We start from the raw sequence: 20,468 nt of genomic DNA, 5'->3' as shown, positions 1-20,468 counted from the left end.
GCCCTTTCTTTTGACACGTCACATAATGGACTAGTATTTCCCGCAAAAAAAAAAATTCCAAAGATCAGAACTTCTTTTGTTTCCAGTACATTCGTTCGTGTTTAACTTCATATGTTATGAGTTTAGAAATTTGGTGCAGTAAATCTTTAGAATATAATCTATGCCAGACTCACAGACAATCAGATAGACATATCAAAATAAGGTTTTTTTTACGGTTGTATTGAATCCTAAAAGATTGCTAATACGGCAGTCTTACAGATTTTTTTTTATTTCTGCTATGTTCGTTTCATATGTATATATAAATATATTGTTTTAGTGGTATTGTTTTTACACTCATTTAAAAGCAAATTTTTTCGGCAGCTTTCAAAATCTGATGACAAAAAAGTCGTCCTGCATCCGGTGACGTTGAAATCATCAGGCTTATACCGATGTGAAGTATCAGCTGAAGCGCCAAGTTTCGCATCAGCAGCTGGAGAAAGCAAAATGGAAGTTATATGTAAGTGACTTTTTATATTTCTTTGAACTGGTAAGCATATATCGTGTGGTTCCTAGCAGAGTACAATAGAACATAATTTTAATCCCACTAAGGATATTTGTGTGGATATCATGCACCGTTCTTGAATCGTGAACCCAAAATTGTAATCAGAAAGAAGAGTTGGTATCAAGCTGTCGTCTAGCTGTAAATTACCTTCTTTGAGTCAAATTATTTCCATGGAGCTAATAAATGCTATTACTCATATACTAATTTATTTTATTTATACTAATTTTGTAAAAGACGTAACTTACTTAACTTCTCCAAAACCTTCACTTGTAATCACACAGCCTTATTCTCTCTTCAAACCGCAACACAGCATTTTTTTTACATTTTTTACATACATTAGCAGGCTCCCTCTGAGGAGAAGGTTAAGAGCGTATTCCACCACGCTGCTTTAATGCGGGTTGGAGGAAACACACTCTGACACAGCAATACAAAATATTAATATTTAACGATAGATAAACAAATAGAACTGATGAGTGGGTGATATCCAGGTGAACTATCTTAAAGCCCTGCGATCGGTAAATGATATAGACACGACCGAACCTTCTAGATTCAACAAACTTGCTACAAAGTTCATCAACCCAATCGGAATCCTGAGTAGTATTTATCCAATACAAACATTAGTGTTACTCGAAGTTATAAGGCACGACTAACGTTTGTGTGTGCATCGAATAGGTCTTTAAGCCAATTTAATTTGTAGGAGATAGTGTTTGTGTTACGAAATGTCTACAATTTATTGTAATTGATCTAATGATTGAAAAATGATTCGAAATACAATTTTAAACTTACTGTAATATATTAATAATAATTAATAATAATTAATAATATTGTAATAGATTATACAATCGATCACATGTCCGCGGTGAAAAAAATTGAATGTAATGCCATATGCGTATCAACCTATCCGCATTTAAGAATCGTTATGAATAAGTTCCAAATTCCAATATATGATGGTAGAGCAATATTTTTCCGGTCAGTTGGATTTATAGACTGATACTGGATATGGACGTAAAATGGGAATTACTCCGTAAAACTTAATAACTTTTCGGATTCGCATTAAAGTAATCAAAGTTGATTTAGGTGAATGCCGCAATATGAACCTTACGTTAAAGCCTGTTACAGAAAAGCGTTTTTCTTGGAAGTTGCAGAAATTTATACCGAATATAAAATATTATAATCAAGGAAAAAGCTTTGTCATTAATTATGATAAAAAACCAAAAAAAAAAAGGAAAATACCATAGTATTTTATTCAAATCTGCTTTTGTTATAATAATTGTAATTAATCATTTATATTTATTTTTTATGATATTAGTAGACGGTCGAGCAACTGATGGTAAGTGGTCACCACCGCCAATGCACTGCAAGAATTATTACCTATTCCTTACATATCCTATGAGCTACCATCCCCGGGAAATACGATGTTATTTTCCCTGTGCCTGTAGTTACACTGGCTCACTCACCCTATTTATTTATAGAAGTCCCGAATTTAACATAAAACTTATTAAATATAAAGACAAACTTAATCAATGAACATTTTTAAAATAAGCTATTTTCATATTAGATATTAAAATAGAGTAGCTACTGAGTTTTTTCTCGGTTCTTCTCGGTAGAACCGGTGGTAGCTTTACTTTAAATAGTTTGTTAAATGACGATCCAAAAGTGCTTGTAAAAGTCTACTGGAATACTGTATATTTTGATTTGATTTGATTTAATTATTTGTTATTAATGTGTAATTTTTTCAGTAATGTTAGTAGTTAATTGTTAATTAGATTTCATTGTTATAATAGGACAGGTATCACTCTACATTCAACATTTTCAAGTAATTAACAAAAATAATAAACGTTGAACGTAATTAACTAAAGCATTTTAACGATAGTCGTTATTCAATTAGTGATGTTATTATATTTAATATTTTTTCAACGAATGGTTGTCATTGTTGGTGTGCTGTGTCAATTTTTTTTTTTAATACGTTAGTCGGTAAGAGTTCAGAAGGTGCAATGTTATAAACTCTAGTCTCGAATGGGTGTAAAGCTGTTGAGCCAAGACCTAATCTCTCCTTTAACGGAGTTTTACCTTTCCTATAAGGTTATGATAGTTGAGAAATAAAGAGTACCGATATTATCTACATTCCGGATCGGTGGTAACTTATATTTAATTTGACCTTGTAAAATGAAAATTCAAAAATGCTTGAGCCTGCTTTAAAGTTGTATATATTTTTTTACTTTTAACATTATGTTTTTGATTCATCAGCATTCTTGATTTTACTTAGTGGTAGGGCTTTGTGCAAGCCCATCTGAGTAGTTAGCACAAACAGCAAATCTTAGTATTGTGGTGTTGAAGTTTGAGGGGTGTCTGACTAACTGCCAGTATTACTACAGTCACAATGAAAATGTTATTACCAAGTTGGTGGCGCATTAGCTATGGGCGATTGACCTAAGAAGCTGAGAAAAATTATTTTTGTATATTGCTCTGTTATCGTATAATTTCTAAAATATCATTATTTTATAAGCTATGTGACGTCATTATAAACTCAATATAATACACGCTAGAGGATAAAATGTCCAGAATGTAAAAAAATATATATATATAAATATTTTTTTTTCTTAACATCATCATGTGTTCAAATAAAATCTTACGGTAAGTTATCTATTTCTTAGCTGATACAAATTAAATAGTTTATAGACAGACAAGAATATTTTCTTGTCTCGTTTTGTTTTTCAGAATACGATCAGGGATTTTCCGTAGTCGATTTTTAGTGAATAAACTTATTTAATCTTATATTATACTAATAGATTTATTGTTTAAAAAAATACAACATTTCATTATAAAGATCTTTTATTATACGGATTATTTTTAGTATGAAATTGAGTCTCTATAACCGAATTGAATTATTAAATACCAATCAGCAAAAAAATTAAATTAAATTAAAATTAAATTAAAACAGGAAATATACACCCACTTTTCGTTTTTAATATTTTATTATGTTTACGAAAAAGTCTTTAACTTGCTGACTTTTCCCAGACCCGTTGGATCAGAAATAAAGATACCGCTGAATTTTTGATGTGATTAATTTGTATATATAGCTTACTATGCTCGAGGCCGGTGAAGGAAAATCGTAAGCTTGCATGTTTCGAATGAAAAAAAAAGTGTGGTGTTATACCACATGACGACCTCCGTGGTCGAGTAGTGTGTACACGGGTTTTCATGGGTACGCTACTCTGAGGTCTCGGGTTCGATTCCCGGCCTAGTCGAAGTAGAAAATGTTCATTAATTTTCTATGTTGTCTCAGGTCTGGGTATTTGTGGTACCGTCGTTACTTCTGATATCCATAACACAAGTGCTTTAGCTACTTACATTGGGATCAGAGTACTGTATGTGACGTTGTCCAATATTTATTATTATTATTTATATATACTTCAAAACTTCTCTCCGAATTGTAAGAAAGCCATTAGTGGAATTTTTTTTTTTTATTTTTACTCTTTTTTTTAAATGTATTATTTGTATCAAACATGCGATATTTTAAATAAAACTAGTAGAAGTTTTTGCTTTCAAGATCAACCTTCAGCTCTAACTCACTAAGTACATACGAGAACAGTTTTTTTTACACCCAGTTAACATGTGATTGATAAGGGTTTCCATAATTCAATCGAGAAAATTATTAAATATTTCTTATGTTATACAGCTGTGTCTGAAAGCCGGGTATGTTTTAGCGGGAATCCCCTGACGTCTCTGAGAGAAAAAGTAAGACTTAGCTCATTGATTGGGTTTTTTCAATCGTTTAATTATCTGAGCGCTAATCAAGTCACGAAATTGAATTGTCTTCAAGCAAAAAGTAATAAAATCTATGGTTGGAGTATTTAAATGTACAATACAAAGAAGATTTTTTTTTTCTTATATTTATATCGAACCATAGACATTTGGGCCCCTGTTTTTTTTTTTTTAAATATACGTAGGTAGGTAAATAGTATACGTAGGTAAATGAACGGGCAAATGGGCCACTCGATGGTACGTGCTTAGTGTCAATGGACCACCAAACACGGGAACTGAAATATTTGTTTTATCCCTTGTGCGATAGTTTGCAAACCGGAATATAAAAGTACTGAGTTTTGCTACTTGGTGATAGAAAATGTCATAATGAGAGGGTAGTACCTGACTGGACGGGCTTGCACAAAGCCCTACCAACTAGTAAAGCATTTAACAGTAATAAGTTCAAAGAATTTTTTTTTTTTAACTTTAATACAAAAATAAATTTACAAAAAAAACTCATGAAATATAAAGACAATTAATTATTGTACAGACGATAATTTAAAAAAATACACGCCGTCCAAAAGATTGTCCTGCGGTATTGGACCACGAACGCTGACTGGTTACCGTTCTGAATCGCAAGGCTTATCCCTAAGCAAAGTGAATCACCATATATGTGGACAAATTTCTTAACAATGAACTATAAATAAAGTTTATTAATTTATTTTTTATTAATAAATATTCACCGTAGTTAAACTCAAGGTGCACAAATAAAAAATCCCTATATACTTTTACTCCCCTTTTTTTTTAGTGCTAGAATTGTAAATAAATCTGATATTCGTACCGGTCCCTCTGTGAATGTATATCTTTAACCAGTTTTAATGTAACATGTTATTTAAAATATGTTTTACTTGACCAATTCTTTAGAAAGTTACCAACAATTTCTAACCAGATAATTGATATTATTGACGCTTGATTACCATAGATTTTGTTACCAACCTGTGTCGTCAACACAAGCACCACTATGATGTAGGACTAGAACCTTTATAAGTAATATATTTATTTTTCTGTGCAGACTTACCTCGGGAGGGCCCGAGAATAACAGGCAACGAACAAGAGAACCGACGCGGTGATTCCCTTTTCTTGAACTGTACGTCAGGCCGGTCATACCCGGCGACAGTGCTCAGTTGGGACATTGACGGTGAAAAGGTATTTATTTAAGTTGATTCTTTAGTTGTTAACTTATAAGACAAACCTGAGATCCTGGGATCCTTGTATAGATTTGGGACATTAAAAAAGTAATGATTATTAATGTCATGAAAACAGTAAAAATCAATAATTTTTTAATGTTGTTGTGCTGTTGTAGTGCTGTCTGGGGGAAAGGAACATTTTTCCATACAGAGAGAAGCTTTTCCTCGGATGAAAACCTCTTGGTTCAATCAATCTCTGGTTGCATTGGCAATTCTAATTTATAATATCACTCACTCGTCATCACATACCCCACTTCTAGTGCGGAAAATGCGTAATGCGTTTTTTCAGCGAAAAAAAATTGGTACCACTCACTCATCAGATATTATACTTAGTATTATTGCGTTACGGTCTGAAGGGTGAGTGAGCCAGTGTGACTAAGGTCACAACGGACATAATATCCTAGTTTGAAAGTTGGATACATAAAGGAGTACCTCCTTGGAGATTGGAGATGTAACGGATGATGTTTATTTCTTTTAACACCAATGTCAATAAGCGATGGTGACCACTTACCATCAGGTGTTTTTTGCCCATCTACCTACAATCTACATATATAATATATATATATTAATATATAAATTGTTCATTGTGATGCATATAAAGGCAGACGATATTAATAAAATATGACTTTGTCATTCATACATTAAATAAATTAAACAACGAATTCTATGAACAATCGTGAATACAAATAAATATTTAATTCATATCTAAAAATCATATATACAAAAATATATTTGATTAATATAAATATCACAACTTTATTAATATTTATATAACTCGCTTTGATAAAACATTTTTCTACTATATACGTATATTATATTTTTTTAATGATAAAGGTGACACCTATGTCAGGTTTTGTTTTGATTTCAATTAATTAAACTGACGACGTCTTTTCGCACGTTGTACATTTGGTTTTTTTTATACAGCCATAGCGCCGATCTCTGACCTGGCCAGTATGTTTTTCCGCTCTCTACAATTAATTCTTTGTTAAATCATAACAATTTAATAAATTGCAATCAAGAATCCCCTTGATTTTTCTGCACAACAACGGCTGGAACTCTTCAAAATGAGACCATAAGCAATTTTTATGTACAGCTATCGTCCCATAAACACTGGGACAAAAATCGGCTTACGCTATTAATGTATAAGATATTTTAGACATGAAATAAATATATTTAAAATACAAACAGCTTGTGTATAATTCCGCCAACCCGCATTGGAACAGCGTGGTGGAATATGCTCCAAGCCTTCTCCTCAAAGGGAGAGGAGGCCTTTAGCTCAGCAGTGGGAAAATTTACAGGCTGCTAATGTGTATAATTAAATTAGGCAGTTTTTCATCCAACACATGCTGGTTTCCTCGCGAAATTTCCTTAATCGCCAACCACGCATTATATTATAAAATAACAGCGGTGCTGTGGGTTTGAAACCAACAAACATCTGTTAAAATTCACATGACTCAATCTCTGTTCCGTCATGGTTCAATTCGAATTACATTTTGTACTACATTCTTGTTTCGAATATTATATCGGCTGTAATTAAAAACATGTCCTAATGACGTCATTATTGATTTCCGTAGAACAAATTTTAGTACAGCACAAAAATTCAATATATCAATATAAAAGCTAGATACACATAGTACAGACGTCAAATTCATTAATTTGATTAATGAACGAGTAAAGGTCAAATTCAAACATGCTTTTCCATCAAACCTTTTTGATATATTGATATTTTGTCCTACTAATATTATAATGGTTTTATTTTATTTTAACACAAAAACTACTAATACGATTGATATCGATGTACCATTTTTTATAAGCTTGCACTTTAAGGACACACAAAAGATACAATTTAGAATTATTAAGGAAAAGTTTACTAGATATAATATTTTCTTATGTTTTTTTCGGACCTTTTATTTCCATATTTATTAAAAAAGGACAAAATATTAATTAATTATACTGTGATTAATAAAAGTGACGTTGAGCTTTAGCAATTTTCAATTAGTAGTTTTGAAGATAGTATTACTATTTGAGAAAAAAATTACCAAGGTTAGTGACTAGGTGTAAATGTACGGGGCGAGAATACAAAACCCTTTTTTTTATAACATGTGTTGGCGGAAGACTATCTCCCTATATTCTCTGAGGACCATCAGAAATGAGGTGATCCGTCAGAGAACCAAAGTCATCGACAGGCCACCGGATTAGTAAGCTGAAGTGGCAGTGGGCCGGCCATATTTGTCGTAGAACCAATAACCGTTGGGTAAAACGTGTTCTAGAGTGGAGAGCGCGTCTCGGCAAACGTAATATCGTCCTCAGGTACGGAGTGACGATTTGCGCAAGACGGCTAGCAGGAGCTGGATGCGAGTAGCCGAAGAAAGACCACAGTGCATGCCGCATTTGGAGAGGCCTATGTCCAGCAGTGGACGAATGTAGGCTGATGATGATTACATCGCCCGTGCGCCACCAACCTTGAGAACTAGCAAGTTATAGCTAGCAAGTTGTTCCTGTAATTGAACTGGCTCATTCACCCTTCAAACAGCAACACAATAAAATTAAGAATTGCTATTTGGTGGCAGAATATATGATGCGTGGATGGTACCTAATGAAATGGGCTTGAACTAAGCCATCAAGTAATTAAATACCACTTGGCACACATTGTATTATAGTATAAAGACGAAACGAGACTAGATATATATATTTTCTCGTAAAGTCAAGTTGGGTTTGCTAGTAATATGTGGAATATTCTGTTGATAGAATGGATTAAAAGTAAGGTTCTACTTATATGACATTCTTTCATAAGTGAAAAGAAAAAATGGTCTCAGAAAGATATCTCAACAAATAGCTTAGGAAATTATGAGGTAACGACTCGAAAAACGGGCTGCGGCGAAGATAATTTAGATTTTTTTCTTCGGTTTAACTTTTAAAAAGTTTTGAATACTTTTCTGATTAACAATCTGATAATGGCTATAATCTTTCCAAAGTTCTATTGTTCGCGGAGCCTGTACGACCTTTCGGCTCTTATTAAACTTTGGAGTTTGATAAATTCTTTTGTTATGTAAATGGGTAAAATATTTTACGTCTGGATAAACGAGTATTATACATAATACAAGTAACATTTTAATCAGAAGTCTTTGCATATCTATTTTTTATATTTAATACATTTATAATTGAAGACTGAAAATTCCGTTCTTCGAACTTTGCTTTACCGAAACTTAGATCGCTGCTTGCGGATGATACAAAATGAAGGCACATTAAAATAATATTCATGCAAATTAAAGTTCACAGTACCTCAACAGTACCTGTCTGTTCTAACTAAGATATTAAGCCCCACGTACCTGTACTTACACTAGTTCAATCACCCTTTAAATTGAAACACAAAAATATCTGAGTATGATGAACCGGGCTTCCACAAAGCATTAGCATTAGCAGCCCGTAAATGTCCCACTGCTGGGATAAAGGCCTCCTCTCCCTTTGAGGAGAAGGTTTCGAGCATATTCCACCACGCTGCTCCAATGCGGGTTGGCGGAATACACATGTGGCAGAATTTCGTTGAAATTAGACACATGCAGGTTTCCTCACGATGTTTTCCTTCACCGCCGAGCACGAGATGAATTATAAACAGAAATTAAGCACATGAAATTTCAGTGGTGCCTGCCTGGATTTGAACCCGAAATCATCGGTTAAGATGCACGCGTTCTAACCACTGGGCCATCTCGGCTTCCACAAAGCCTTACTACTAAATTCAGTCATGAATTATTATTTGTACGAAAACATTGATAATATCTTCCAACATCGAATTCGTTCCAATTCCGAGCCTGGCAGAATTTTTAACAGACAATGACTAGCTGCTAAGAAAAGGTTATTAAAATGCACATTTTTTTTTCCTCGCTATCTTAATAATTGTAATGAAATGGCAAATACGATTGAACTGTCTTAAATCGTCATTCAGAAGCAGAACCAACATATTTACGTATATTTTAGGGTACAGGAATGTAAAAACGGACTCTTAAAAGCTCAGAGTTGGTATTAACATAAAAACCTAAATATTTTTTTGACCTGAACCCAGATTTTAAAACAGTAATCGCAGCCTTTTAAGCTGCATAATTTAATTAACAATAATATTATATTTTATTCAGAAATTAACTTAGATAAATCAATTGTATTATAAATATACTAATAACTTTATTCACAGACTAAGCAGGTTTTTCTTTATCATGTCTGAGAATATTTTCTTCTTCACATTTGATAAGAATAATGTCAAATACAACAAAGATACTATATTGGTTTCGATAAATGTAACATCATAATTTATTTCCATTAAAATATCAATACAATAAATTTTAACAACCTGTAAACGTTAATTTTATTTTATAAACATTTCTTTTGTAATATTACAAACAGAACTATACTGACATAATAAATATTGAAACGCCATTAAAATTTAAAATAACGTATCCTGAACAGAAGCTCCTTTCCAACAATGCAATATCATACTCATATCAGTTCAATCGAGGCAGTCGGGCGAATTGATATCCTTCTCGTTTATTCATGTCTATTAAAATATTTTAAGCTGTTGTCAAATTTTGCTGTCAACTAGTGGTTAACTTGATTTGTTTTTTATTGCATCACAGGTTACAGACCCGAGGCTGCTGGTGGAATATCCACCAATACAACATGCGCATGGTTTGCTATCGACAGCGCTCGGCTTACGTGTGCCGACCGGAAGAACTATGCAAGTACGTTGTACAGCTCGAGTCGCCCTCGCGTGGCGAGAAGGCAGCGAGGCTGTCGTTGGCAACAGTCAACTTGCTGATAGCAAAGAGGCAATGTTATTGGGTAAGTTAACATATATGTAAAATTAAAAAAAAAAAATAACCAGTAAATTTTCCACTGCCTTTGGACTTTTCCCGTTTTGAGGAGAAAATTTACCTACCACAATATTTTTATGGAATATGCGTTAAACAAAATTTCATGCAACACAAGCAGACACCCTCGTGATTCTTTTATCGTCTCGCATGAAAATAGTTTATGCTTATAATTATTTTAGTTGATAACACAAGAATATTTGTGGTGCTTGCCCTTGCTTTGAGGGTCGAAAATATTAGCTACTAGTTATATAATAAAACTCAATTAAAATATGTTCAACACAGTACATGTATTAGAAATAAAAGCTATATTTTTTAAAATAGTTACGTTGATCTCTTTGTCCATTAAGTTTCCCACTCTTCTTTTATAAGAAATCTTTTTCAAAGAAGATTCACTTCAAAAGTTAAAACACCATTAGGATCATTCAGTCATCATGAACGGAATTGGTCATGGCAAAGTTAATTTCAATACCAAAAGTATAGCTAGATCATTTATAAGTATATTGCGTAAATACAATTTCAATCGATAGCGTCGTCCAAAGTTTAGACGATAACCAACATTGGCACCAACTATTATATGTAATGATTATTGTGTAAGACACAACGTACAGAAATGACAAACTTGGAGTAAAATATCTAATATAACATGGCTGTGCTCTTTCTTGGAATGAGGAGGAGTTTTAATTATTATTTTAAAACTATCGTAATTGAAAACACAATGTTATGAAAAATTCTTTAGACGTCGTACAGTTACGTCGTATTACTGTAAGACTTGTCTTCATATAACGAATAAGTCGTTATCTTTCTCGGAGGATAGTTTTGACATCGATCGACAAACCATTTTTAACTCTTCTGACTAAAATAACAAGATGAAAAAAAAAGAAGACACAATATTACCTATGAATATTTATTACCATAAATTTGACTACGTGTTAGTAAAAAGGACAATGCCCGAATCTATATAGAATTTTGATTCTCTTTTGATTGACGATGAAACTAGTTTCTTGTATAAGTTTAGTATATCATTTATTTAGTTTAAGTGGTTTTATTTTTTTATTTTCCCTTTTCAACACCAACAAACATCCACCTTCAACTTGTAAGTTTTCTCAAGATAATGAAGATGATTTCCTCAATCCAGTATTAGATGGATGTACCGTGGATATATTAAGCGTGTGAAATATCTCGAGTGATGGCCCGAAACCAACCCGCGAATGTCATTTGAAATGTCCTTCTTCTATCCACTCAGCCATTACATAAATTTTATGTTTCAATTTTATAAATTGCAGCGTTTTATGTCGCTTCATACCTCTCACATCGATTTATCAAATCGTTTTCTGAAGTTTCTTAATCTTCTTCAAGAAATATCCGAGTATAATACTTTTATTGAAGCTATAGAAATATTGTTATCTTACTCATATCTCCTTTGTGTGAATGAGATGGCGTTCATCATTCGAACATATTCAGGGAGTATGTGAAACTAGATCCGACTATATTACGTAACTGGTAACTCAGTGAAACGACTTTCGGCTTAGAAATGAACTGTATTATTTATTACATATGCTAAACAAATAATTTACTTTCTTGGTAGAAGACTTTTTGCGAGCGAATCTAGGCTGCTACCACCCACATGTTAATAATTATTTTGTCAAACAGCTAAACGTATTATTGCTGTGTTCCGATTTGAAGGATAAGTGAGACAATGCAACTACTGGTACGAGGGACATGACGCCTTATTTCACAAGGTTGGTGGCGCATAGTTGATGTAAAGAATGGTTAATATTTCTTACAGCGCCTTTGTCTATGGGCGGTGGTGACCACCTACCATCAGGTGGCCCATATGCTCGTCCCCCAACCCATAAAAAAATAGTTAATATTTCTCAGAGTGCCAGTGATGGTACGTGGTCACCACCATAGATTTTAGCAATAAGAAATATTAGGTATATCTTACGTCATTAAAGTACTACGACCAAATGATATAGACGGATCAAAACTGAACCTGATGTAATAACAATAGTCAGCCTAAATTAATAATTAATGTAATTCTTTAAAATTTTTGATTTTTTACAGCATTTTATTTGAAAGGGATTTGTGTCAGTGTCGCAGTATTCATATTATCAACACTTCGTAGCGCCCGCCTTTTATAAAGACGATATTCAACGCTGCTTAGAAATGTATAGCTATTACCTTGCAAAGTTAAAAAGATGCTATTAAAAGTTAAGGATGATATTACACTGAACTCATTTTTAAATTTACGATATTATATTTTCATTAATTTCTCTACTGACTGACAGCTTCATTTAGATCTCGTTGGTCTAGTGGCTAGATTGTAAGGCCAAAGATCAGTAAGTCCTAGGTTCAATCGCAATAAAAACTTAGTAGGTTCTCCTGTTGAGAAACCCTTTGTTACATCTCAGAGTATGGATGCTGGCAGTGTGAGAGTAGGAGAACGTACGTCTCGAAAAACCATATAACGGTTGCATCTGGAATTCATTCTTGTGTAAGATTCGCAGTTCCATCGGATTATGCGAAAGACACGCACAGAACACGACTCCATCACATCATCTTTAGTTTCTTAAATAATGTATGTGAAAGAAGTTTCATCTACTGCTTTAATCGCAGAATCGGTCATTTTTAACTTTGCCGTTTCATAGATTCAAGTCATTTGTTAAAATTACCTAGAAGGCATATTATTCGATACAAGTTTATATAGATGATAAAAAAGTGTGGAGTGGATATACTTGTTGTTTAATTACTCCCCCCCAAGTGTCTCTTCTTTGTTAAAGTCATCATCATAATACTTGTTGACTTCCAGGCAGGAGACGTAACATACATATATAATTGTATTTAACTAACATGACTGTAATTATAGATGTAGAAAAAGAGCAACTACTGAGTCTCTAGCCGGTTCTTCTCGGTAGATCTACATTCCGAACCGGTGGTAGTTTTACTTTAAATAGTTTGTTAAATGACGATTCAAAAGTGCTTGTAAAAGCCTACTTGAATAAAGCATATTTTGATTTTGATATAGAACTGTCTCTACGCCAAAAAAAAAACACAAGTATGATTCTAATTTTTATTACATGATTCACAAATTCATATCCAAATGCTCGCATTGGAGATTTTACCGAAATATCCTTATATTCCTCTACGGCATAAATTATCTCGATGCATAAAGGCGAATCGTTTTGTTTCTTCAGTTCCGCTTGAAAGGACAAACCAACGTCAAATATTCTCATTTATAATCTGAGAAGGCATTTGTGCTTTTTTTTTAATTCATAACTTTATTTATCGTTTCTTGATATCATGAAATTTATTATTGTTACTATTTACTTTATCTAGCTAATAATACGCATACAAAGTTAACATTCAAAACAGCTGTTGTTAGTAAAATTTTATCCAAAGATAACGTTCAACTTATTAGCTTCAACAAACTCTTAACGTGTAAACTTATTGAAATTTAAAGAGGCCACGAAAACAAAGTTTCGAAAGCAGCTATTACTATTATATTCTCCAAAAGTACGCCCATTAACGTTAATAATAATTGTCTTATTTGTTTCAGTGCGGAGCTCAAGTGCGGCATCTACATTAAGTATAATATTATTAACACTTTCTGTTTTCCGAGTTTTTAGTTCTCTTGTGATAACGCAAACGTGATAAATTATATTATTACTTATTATTAACTTCGTTATAACACTGTCAGAATCACTCATACCTTGAAGGACAACGTTTACGCACGTCGGCTAGTTACGTTAGTAATTACTTAGGTTAAGTTAATTTCTCCAGAAGACTCAAGTGTTTCTATACAGTAACATAGATAGCTAATCAGGGATTTTTTTTTGATGTAAAGTTGTCATATCAAACACATATCTTGGTGTAAGTCATCGATGCTTATTTATAATCATGTAAAATAGTTTATTTTAATAAAGATTTTGATTAGAAAATGAAAAAGTCAATTGTTAAGTTTTGTAATTCGGTCAGTAAGCTTTTTACTATGTCTTGTGGTTGTACATAATACATCTTTAGAAACGCCTTCTTAGATAATACTATGAATGTTGTAAATAAAATAGATGGAGTTCTTTTGTATTATTATTGCAATATATTAGTCGATAACTTTACGTATATATTTATTGGAAATGTTGACGTAATTTTCATATGTGTTTGATCTTTATTATTTTATTAAATATGATGAAATAAGACTATAATTTCGTTTTAATTAATTCCTTTTATTATTTATGTATAAAAATGGTATACATCAATTAGCGTATTTTAACGGTCCCCACGTAAAAAAGGACATTTCTGTTTAAGTGGGGTAGAGTGTGATTAAATTTAATATTAATTGTTTCAGAAATAGAAAAAAAATAGCATAATTTTTATTTCTACATTGTCCTTATAAAAACTTACCAGTTCGGTCTGATATATCTTTTTGTACGTCGGATATAATAAAATATTTTATATTACACAGAATGCTCCATAATGTTACCAATATTAAGATAGTCCAATGCGTCGCTTGTTTAGAGACTAGCTCATAAAGCTAGGACCAAAATAGCTGTTTGATTTTTCAGCCGAGAAATTCTCAATAACAGCATGGAATCTGGAAGCTGACTGTACTCTCCGAGATCTAGAAAGCCCGTAAAGTCATTGGTCTTGCGCCTGAACTATTTTCGATTGAGCCGTCTCATCGATTTAGGCGAGGGATAAAGATGACGTCTATAGCGCAATGGTTTACGGGCCGCCTAGCGTTGTAAAATGTCCTCTTGGGCTATTGTCGTACCCACTCCTAACACAAGTGATAAGCTTAAAAGGAGGGGAAAATAGGAATATTAGTAACTCCCTAATTAGTTTGGGGTATTGTTAGTGTTCTTTTTCGTTTTTTTTTTTATTTTAAGTTTGCTCGCACAATTGTACATAATATTATGGCACGTGTAGTTATGTAGTCTCTGTTGAGATTCGTTGTCGTCATAAGTGAGCCAGGTGAGAAAGTTACTCTTTATATAATAACTGTTTCGTAAAACCACTAATCTATTTCAGCGTGTGAAGTATTAATTATATTCACGTGAAACGATTGTCGTACATTTCATAACAAAACATGATATTATATCGATGTCCGCAAATACGACATCAATTATTCAAATTTACGATACTCGTTTCTGTATACGTTTTGTAAATCCAATGAAATTTGTTTTAATTGGAAATATATAAATGGAGATATTATGCGTTATGAACGGTGTTTAAAATTTTCGTTTTTTATTACATCACATTACATTAACAGCCTGTAAATGTCCCACTGCTGGGCCTCTCCCTTTGAGGAGAAGGTTTGGAGCATATTTCACCAAATGGAAACACATATTGCAGAATTTTGTTGAAATTAGACACATGCAGGTCTACGATGTTTTCCTTCATCGGTGAGCACGAGATGAATTATAAATATAAATTAAGCAGATGATAATTCAGTGCTACTTGCCTGGGTTTAAACTCGCAATCATCGGTTAAGATGCACGCGTTCTAACCACTAGGCCACCTCGGCTCGGCTTTTTTATCAAATTGTCGGTAATTTATGATGAAACGGCAATATAAGCTACATTAGGCGGTATAGTGTAATGTAAATGATTTACAAAAAGTACAGTCAGCAAAAAACACGGTAATTTTCAACAAGACTATTTCATACTGGTGTGTATGATAGCCTTGTTGAATAAGATACGGGATGTGCTGTGTATATTCGCGCCTTGAGGACAAATTACTCTTTCTACGAAGGCATCGTCGATTGTTATGTAAACTAAGTTTGTATTTCCTGGATCTTCATAAAAGGGAGTCTTTGTTGTGTATATTTTTATAGACAATGGCATTTTAAAAAAAAGTTTAATTTTGTTTTTTTTTTTGGAAACTAAGATGTTATATCGTATTGTGTCTGTAGTTACCCTGGCTCACTCATTCTTCACCAGAACACAACAATACTAAATATCGACGTTTGGCGGTAGAATATCAGGTGAGTGGATGGTACCCTCCCGGACAGGCTAGGACGAAGCCCTACCACAGGTAAATATGTATTAAATTTATATAAAAATTACAACCTGTTTTTAGTGTGTATGTAGTTAGCAATTGCGATCTATGATTTTGTATAACTTCTGCTAGTAACAACACTGACTCACAAACAAACCCTTGACATTTTGCAGTCAAAAGATTGTAGAATATCAATTTAAGAAAAATCTGCTTTTGAATTCTGGAAGTCATTATCATTTTCTAATCAGCGATATTAGATCCAAAAACTTTGTGTACAGATACAAAGCACTATATTCAGCGTATTAGGTTAGTTTAAGTTAAACATAAATGTACAAAATAAGCTACATTCAAGTTAAACATCATTAAAGTGCCTTCAGTCACGCAAAGCATTAGCTCTATTAAAATATCTTGATGTAAATATAGTATATACTATTTTATAGATGAAGCTGATAAGATTTTATTGGATTACTTTGAATTATTTTAAATAAGTTGTTGGCTGCTTCTTCTAAATTACTAAGAACTATTTTATACTTAAATTATATAAAATAGTTTTTATTATTGCTTTTAAAAATATATCTTCTTGCGTGTTCTATAATACCTTTATATGTGCTATTAACGAAATGAGTTTTAGGTATGAATAAATCAAGGAAATTAATTTTAACTCATTGAATATCGTATTTTAAGCATGTGTGATTTGGATGACGATAAATATTCACTAATCTTCGATTCCGGGTTTTATTAAATAAAAACAATTTTTCCAAATATATCTACTCTATTAAAAAGTATTACACATAGATTAAACTGTTCTTAGATGTTAATAAAACTAAAGTGTCCCGCTTAATGCCTAGTTTATAAGAACGCTCGGGTCCGTAGGTCAAGATCTGAACTGTTTTTTTGTATCTTTATCATAAAGTACTTTTGTGTTGAACTTTTGTATATGTTTTAAAAAGTGTATGTATTTGTTATTATGGGTATATGGTATTTCAAACTGTTGACAATATTTCGAACAAACAAAAACGACACTAATCTATATTAACTACAATAAAAAACGAAGTAATTTTTATTCATTTTATGACTTGTAATGTCATAGGTGGAGTTTGAAATATGAGCCTAAATGGTCACCATTTCGTATAAACATCGGTAACGTAAGAAATATCTGGCATTCCTGATTTCGCCAACACTACAAACCGTGAGAACTAAGATGTTATGTTCTTTGTGTCCGTAGTTACACTAACTCACCCTGCAAACCGAAACAGCAGTACTATGTATAGCTAGACGGTCTAGCACAAACCCCTACTTACTATATTATAATAATACTATAATATATCAAAATCATAATATACTTTATTGAAGTAGGCAAGCATATTTGAATCGTCAATTTACAAACTATAATAAGTAAAGCTTCCATCGGTTCGGAATGTAGATTCTACCGAAAAAATCCGCCAAGAATATGTACTAATGGTTCTATAATTATACTCACTGACAAAAGCGATTCAATTTGATATTTTAATTCTCATTGATAGGTTCGTTCGTAGCTTGAAACCTAGCAAAGACGTAAGATATTAAGATATTCAAATAAATTATTGCAGTCTTAATATTCAAACATTAGATTAATCAAGAATTTCGGTGATAAAACATCAAACGGACGAGTAATCCTTTGTTATAATATATCCTGTGTGCTAATTGCCATAATAATTATGATGTTTCAATTGTTAATCAAGATGGACACATTGATTCATTACTTTTATTCATTATTCTTGGAAACCGATGAACAACATTTAAGTTGCTTTTACTATGCGTTTCTATTTTCGTTAATTCGGACGTCTAAGCTTTCTCATTAAATGAAACTAGAATATTTATTACAGTGTAATAATCGAACATCATGATAGAATCGGAGACAAGACGTTAAAATTATTAATTTTTATCAAAAATGCTATAACTTAGGAGATTTTAAGTAGTCCTCAGAAACCATTTGAGAAGTAATTCCAGAATATCTGGCCCGTACGAAGACGATATTGAAAGTAAAGAGGAAAAGAGAGTACAGGGTAAAGGTCGCCACTAGGACTCCGAGTCGGCTCTTATTTTCAAAGCGCCACTAACCTTCACGTATCTTTACCACCATTGAGTTCCATATCCACGCAGACTATCCTTAATCATTATTTTGAATATGCTTTAATGTAACGTATCAAGTAAAATGACAATTTAAGTGTTTGTAAACCGATTAAGAACACTACAGAAATTAATCACACCGGTTAATTGTAGATTTATCTAAATCAAAAATAATTTTTAATTTACTTTGTGGTAGGGCTTTGTGCAAGCCCGTCTGGGTAGGTACCACCCACTAATCAGATATTCTACTGCCAAACAGCAGTACTCATTATTGTTGTGTTCCGGTTTGAAGGGTGAGTGAGCCAGTGTAACTACAGGCACAAGGGACGTGACATCTTAGTTCCCAAGGTTGGTGGCGCATTGGTGATGTAAGGAATGATTAATATTTCTTACAACGCCATTGTCTATGGGCGTCCGCCTACCGATATTGTTAAAAAAAAAAACAACTATGTTAATTATAATATGACCCTTATGTCCTCGCCAATCCAAACAAATTTTCAACTGAAATACCAAAATGCTTATTTGAATGACTATAGACCAGAATAACATATATACCGCAATTAAAACACACTTTTTTTTTAATTTACTTAAAGTTACTAAATGTACTCGGAGCTACATAATAAGATTTGTTAAGTTTGAAGTTAGAATCTCGTTTAAAATTATATTAAACTTTAGCTTTCAGTTCATTACTTTATATCGGTGACCTAGTATCGCCAGAACCGGTAAAATATATAACGAACTATTATTTATATTAACACAAGTTGTTCCGTAAATCTGTTCATTAATTTAACTATAATTGCTTAATTTATTTAATTATATTTTGCGCCTCATCAAATTTGTGTAACCACAATGTTTAATTAATTACATGTTTATTATTTTAATTTATTATTTCATTTTATTCATATATATATATTGTTAGGACGTGGTAATGAAATGCAGTATATTTCAGCACTTCTGTTTAATGATTGAGAGCATAGTTCACTTTTTCATCTTATTTATACACTCGGAATGAACGTTATTACAAATTTTGTTATCAACGTTATACAAGTAACGCCATCTACCTTTACGTTTAACAAACTACAGTGATAGTAATGATTTGCAAACAACGCCATCTATTATTACGGCTACACAACTACATTAGTTAGTATTTTAAGCATTATGAATCACGTTTACAGATATTGACATAATTATCATAAGATACAATATTTTATAATACATAATTGTAGACAATAACTAGTGCAATACGATAGGCGTAATATTAACAGTTAACATTCGGCTTTTCCTGACAAACATTACGCCCCCGTAATGCTACAATATTTAGAAATTTTCATACATAATAACACAATACAATACTACGTAACAAATCTATTGTACACATATATATTTTTTTTTTTTTTTTACAACTTATTATTTATTTTTTTTATTTTTTTTATTTATTACTACCGGACACACCTGGTAATGTGATTAGTTCATGGGACACACCCTGCTTATTTATTATATATTTTTTTAATCTCTAGCCAACGGACACACTCTAGTTGGCTTCCGCGGGACTAACCTTCGCGGACACTTAAAAAAAACACTCAACACACTATATAATTTTCTTACCACTGGCCACACCAAGCGGTTTTTATTTAACGTAAGCTGGACTAACCTAGCTTGTCAAATAGAAGAAAATTTATGTTTCGAATTACATATAAAGTATTAACAAAATCTCTTATTTTTATTATTTGTACAAACTAACTAATTGATACAATATATTATAATAAAATCACCATAATTATATCAATATTTATACTATATACATTTTTAATCAGATTTAGAACTAGCAGAGTCATCATCGCTTAAATATTGTACATTAAATCTTTTCATTTTATCCGATGAAACAACATTATTATATTTACGCCCTTTTTTATTTAATGATACAACACGATATCTATCATTATCAAATACTTTTATAACCTTGTAAGGGCC

At 32.3% G+C, this 20,468-nt stretch overlaps 1 protein-coding gene across 1 annotated transcript in view; it reads left to right on the top strand.

The window, feature by feature from the left end:
• The window catches only part of LOC125064190, a 35,137-nt gene extending 20,690 nt beyond the window's left edge, over positions 1-14,447 (top strand). Inside the window, exons 3-6 of the mRNA XM_047671115.1 lie at positions 361-496; positions 5,358-5,491; positions 10,158-10,362; positions 13,951-14,447. Coding sequence (XP_047527071.1) covers positions 361-496; positions 5,358-5,491; positions 10,158-10,362; positions 13,951-14,045 — 570 coding nt within the window. The 3' untranslated portion in view covers positions 14,046-14,447. The remainder of the gene's footprint in view (positions 1-360; positions 497-5,357; positions 5,492-10,157; positions 10,363-13,950) is intronic.
• The last annotated feature ends 6,021 nt before the right edge of the window (positions 14,448-20,468 follow it).

Source organism: Vanessa atalanta, chromosome 5, assembly GCF_905147765.1.
Source record: "Vanessa atalanta chromosome 5, ilVanAtal1.2, whole genome shotgun sequence".
NCBI classification, from domain to species: Eukaryota; Metazoa; Arthropoda; class Insecta; order Lepidoptera; family Nymphalidae; genus Vanessa; species Vanessa atalanta.
This window is presented reverse-complemented; position numbering and strand designations above follow the sequence as displayed.